The sequence below is a fragment of the Echinops telfairi genome, unplaced genomic scaffold (assembly GCF_000313985.2).
Source record: "Echinops telfairi isolate 266 unplaced genomic scaffold, ASM31398v2 ScPeMD7_3533;HRSCAF=4204_1, whole genome shotgun sequence".
NCBI classification, from domain to species: domain Eukaryota; kingdom Metazoa; phylum Chordata; class Mammalia; order Afrosoricida; family Tenrecidae; genus Echinops; species Echinops telfairi.
The window spans coordinates 24,343,566-24,347,359 of record NW_022107432.1 but is presented as its reverse complement, the minus strand read 5'-3'; the positions used below and the strand labels follow the sequence as shown (position 1 = coordinate 24,347,359).

At 54.8% G+C, this 3,794-nt stretch overlaps 2 protein-coding genes across 3 annotated transcripts in view; one reads left to right on the top strand and one right to left on the bottom strand.

The window, feature by feature from the left end:
* Positions 1-1,984, top strand: part of TOMM6 (translocase of outer mitochondrial membrane 6) — a 13,190-nt gene extending 11,206 nt beyond the window's left edge. Inside the window, exons 3-4 of one of the 2 annotated variants that reach the window (XR_006680522.1) lie at positions 1,663-1,749; positions 1,871-1,984. The gene's annotated coding sequence lies outside the window, so the exon portion shown is untranslated. Of the gene's footprint in view, positions 1-1,662 lie in introns of both variants that reach the window. The other variant, XM_045294830.1, reaches the window with a different exon arrangement.
* The window catches only part of USP49 (ubiquitin specific peptidase 49), an 8,477-nt gene that overhangs the window by 3,874 nt on the left and 809 nt on the right, over positions 1-3,794 (bottom strand). Inside the window, exons 2-3 of the mRNA XM_004710853.2 lie at positions 3,118-3,789; positions 1,190-1,394 (exon numbers count right to left, since the gene is read on the bottom strand). Of these exons, the coding sequence (XP_004710910.1) occupies positions 1,190-1,394; positions 3,118-3,789 (877 nt within the window). The remainder of the gene's footprint in view (positions 1-1,189; positions 1,395-3,117; positions 3,790-3,794) is intronic.

Sequence of the window (3,794 nt, the reverse complement as noted above, 5' to 3'; positions counted from 1 at the left end):
AGAGGAGAAAGGCGCAGAGTTCTGGAACTTCACAAACCATAAATCATGGCTCTCGAGCCCGCACCACAGCCAGCTTTCCTGCCCTGCATTTGCCCGTGCCTAGAGAAATCCTGAAAAACCAGCACGTCTGCCAACCGGGGGCACAATCCTTTTTTTTTCAACAATAAATGTATTTCTTGCCTAATCTGTACTAGTTGAGGTTGCTGGGGTGAACGCTCTGAGTGCCCTTTGCCTCCTCTGAACGAACAGCTTCCGGAGCCACTGTTGTAAAGCCAGATTCTGCACTAACTGGATCATTTCAGCCATGGCCTGCCCTTGCCAGGACAGCCCGGGTCTACCATTATCCAAGGACAGCATTTCAAGTTTTGTTTTGAAGCGGCCACGTGGTATCGAAGCATGCAGGACGTTTGCTTTGTGTCCTGCTTCTTCAAAGAGCAGAGCTGGCGCCCCACAACTTACTACTTTTAAAAAGCGATACCATGTTGCTGTTGCTTCCCCGGGACTGTGTAGTCCAAACTGTCCGATGGTTGCAACCTCATTCCTCCACCCTGCACCAGCCATTGTATTCTGCACTTTGTAACCTATAAAGAGCAAACACAAGCTTCCAGGTGTTTCCAGACAGAAAAGGCCCCAGCCTAAGATGGCCACACTGCTCTGTGGACAGTGTTTGCTTTGAAACGAAAGCCCCAGCAGGAGATGCTGCCTCGGGGCTCTGAAGTGACCTTGAACTAGCTGAAGTTGCCACTGAGCCCGGCACTTCAGACCTGCTTTCTTGCTGTCACTGTAACCAGTTTTGAGCCTCCCTTTGGACAGACTTTAACATCCACCAATTCAGCACAAAAGCATTCTGCTACCATAGGCTTCAAATGGACGGTGATGCCACCGGAATTTAGATGAAATCGGGACCGTCAGACCCAGTCTTCCCTCATGTCAGCAGGCCCCTGCAGCCCCAGGCCACTGGAGAGTGAGGCCCTCGGAGTCCCATTCAAGAACCTCCCTAGTACTTCACGACAGATGCCAATCAGGAGGGGTCCAAGGTCCAACCCCTAGGAGTTTGTTTGCTTAAATATATAACATCTACCTATTTCCACTTGTTTCCAGTAAAATGAGTGAAAAAGACCCTCGTTATTTTGCATACAGGGCAAACGCATATTCCAGCGGCACCCCGCCCGCCCTCCATGACACTCACTGTTACACTGGTCACAAGCGTAGATTCTCCCCTCCAGGGCCTCTGTCTCCGTGAACTTGGCCAGCATCTCAGTGAGCAGGCACTCTGTCTGGTTCAAAGGGACAAGCCCCTTGTCTATGCAGTGGTAGCGTTCCGGGAATTCCAGGGACAGATCCCAGAAGGGCTCAATGGTATTGGATTTGTAGTCGCATGCTATGCACGTGACCTAGAATGAAAAGATTTATTTACAGGTGAGGCAGCTCCCATGCTTCCCGCCCGTGTTTGCTCCACTTACTCAATGACACATAGCCTGAGCAAAACTAGATGTATTGATTAAAAAGGAAATTACAACATTAAAATAGTAACTCTAACTTTAATGAAAAGAGTAAGACCACACTGCCTCTGGCATGCCTTCCCCACTGTCTGCTGTTGGCTGGAATTGGGAAGCCACAGCTCACAGAGATGATTAACTTCCTATTTCTCTCCTTGCACAGCAGGTTCTACCATTCTCAGCTGCAGGGAGCTAGTCTGCAGGTGAGGGTGAAGTCTTGCAGAGATCGGCTGAGAGGGAGCATTTGCAGGTGACGGTCTGCTCTTTCCCGCCCTTCCTGCCCCCCACCTCCACCCCTCCACACTCCTGTCCTGACATCACCGCTGCCGTGTAGCCCACCTGAACTGGCTTTTTGCCCTTCCTTCTTGCAGCGCCTCTACCCTGCCCCGAGTCTATAGAGGCCCGAAGCACTGTGTGGTGAAAGCTTCTCTTCCAGAGGTGCCGAGTGTGCGCAGTCTGGATATCTTTATCCGTTTTTAGTGCAACGTGTGTATCGTCTGTGTAATCTTTTCACATCTGTGGGAACCCCAGTGGTGCTGTCAGACAAGCATTTGGACCCTAACACAAGATCAGCCTGCAAGCCCCCTTCAAGTTTTACAGTCTTGGGGGCCCTGGGGAGGGCCCCTGCGGTCGGAATGGACTTGCTGGCAGCGGGAGGGTTGTTTGTCTTGGGCTTGCCCACTATAACCTTCCCAGATGCACCTTTACAGGGGAGAGCATGCTGGTGAAGTTACGGCCCCACTTCCCATGCTAAATACCACACCTGGAAGGAAATTCCTCTTCCCATGCCAACCCTTTAAAAACCCAGACACAAAGCCTCAACAAAGGATGGAGGCTCTGACTGAGCGGCCGTAGTCTGCTCTAAAAGTTCTCTGCGTCGTTCTCACAGGTCCTTATCTATGATTCCCTGCTTAGTCCCTCGATGGCCAAAGATCCAGGAAAGGCGGGGACATGGGGACCAGGAAGGAGGCTTGCTCACTCAAGTCCCGGCATCCTTCCCACCATCTCCCTTCCTTGTGTGTACAGAATGTCTGGGAAGCCCTCGGAAGGAAGGAAGGAATGAAGGCAGCCCCATCACACCACCTTGCAGCAGGGCCACAGTCACGCTCCAAAAACTGCTCGAAGGCTGGCACGCCAACAAGAGGCAGGTGGTTGTAACCTTTTTAAAAGGTAAAGGCACCCACTGAAAACAAAGTGACCTGACAGTAAACTAACAAGCTGGTGAGAAATCCAGGAAGCAAGGTCACCACAATGCCATTGCACGGTGCACAGTGCAACGAGGAGGCCCACGGCCACCTTCAGCTATGCAAACTGCACACCTATTAGCAATCCAAGTTATTCTGAGGCCTCCTGGCCATGCAGTGGTGAATCGCTTGGTTGCTGACCGAAAGGCCGGCAGTTCCAACCCAGTAGCCCCTCTGCCGGAGAAGCAGTGGGCGCCTGCTCCAGTAAAGATGCCAGCCTGGGAAACCCTCTGGGGCAGCTCTACTCTGTCCTGCAGGGTGGCCGGGTGTCGGGGTGGCCTCAGCCAGGGGATGTGTTTCTGGTTCACCCCAACCTATCGCACCCCCCCACCCCCCCACCCCGGTGTGGTGGCGAGCCAGGTCCCCACACCTACCTGACTCAGTAGCTGCCCGTGGAATATGGTGTTCACCACCTTTAAGACCTGCTTGGTGAGCTTCCTCTGGGAGAAGGGGATGAGGATGTGGTGCGCGGTGCCCTCGGCCTCCAGCTCCTGCTGCACCTTGTGCAGCAGCTCACAGAGGAACTCCTGGGCGTCCTGCTGGTCGTAGCCCCGGAAGGCGGGGATCAGGCTCCACACTGAGTGAAGCATGGCGAAGGGAGACACCAGGGCCCACTTCCCAGACCACATGACTCGGAAGAGGGTGTGCAGCTCGTGACAGAGGGACATGTGCTTTGAGCTCGGCTCCTTGTTCTGGATGAGTTCTAGGCTCCTGCTGATGGAGGCCCCGCCATTCAAGCAGAGGGCCTCCCGGTCCCAGGCCTCAGCCCTGGGGCCCCTGGCCTGCACCTCCGGGGCCGAGCTGCTCGCTGGCCTGCCCGAGGAGAGCGGAGCCTTCCCGTTGGTCGCTCTGGGGAACAGCCGCTCCGTTTTGGAAGGGTCCAGGTTCAGGAAGCACTCCCGGAACTTCCGCAGGTGGCTGAGGACCTGGAGGATGGAGTTCATGTAGCAGGTGTTGCCCAGGTTGCGCAGGCCCGTGACGCCGGGGGCCACGGCCCGCTTGCGGTGCGGCTTGAGCTTGGCCCCGGGCGTTTTCCTTGAGGTAGGGAGGG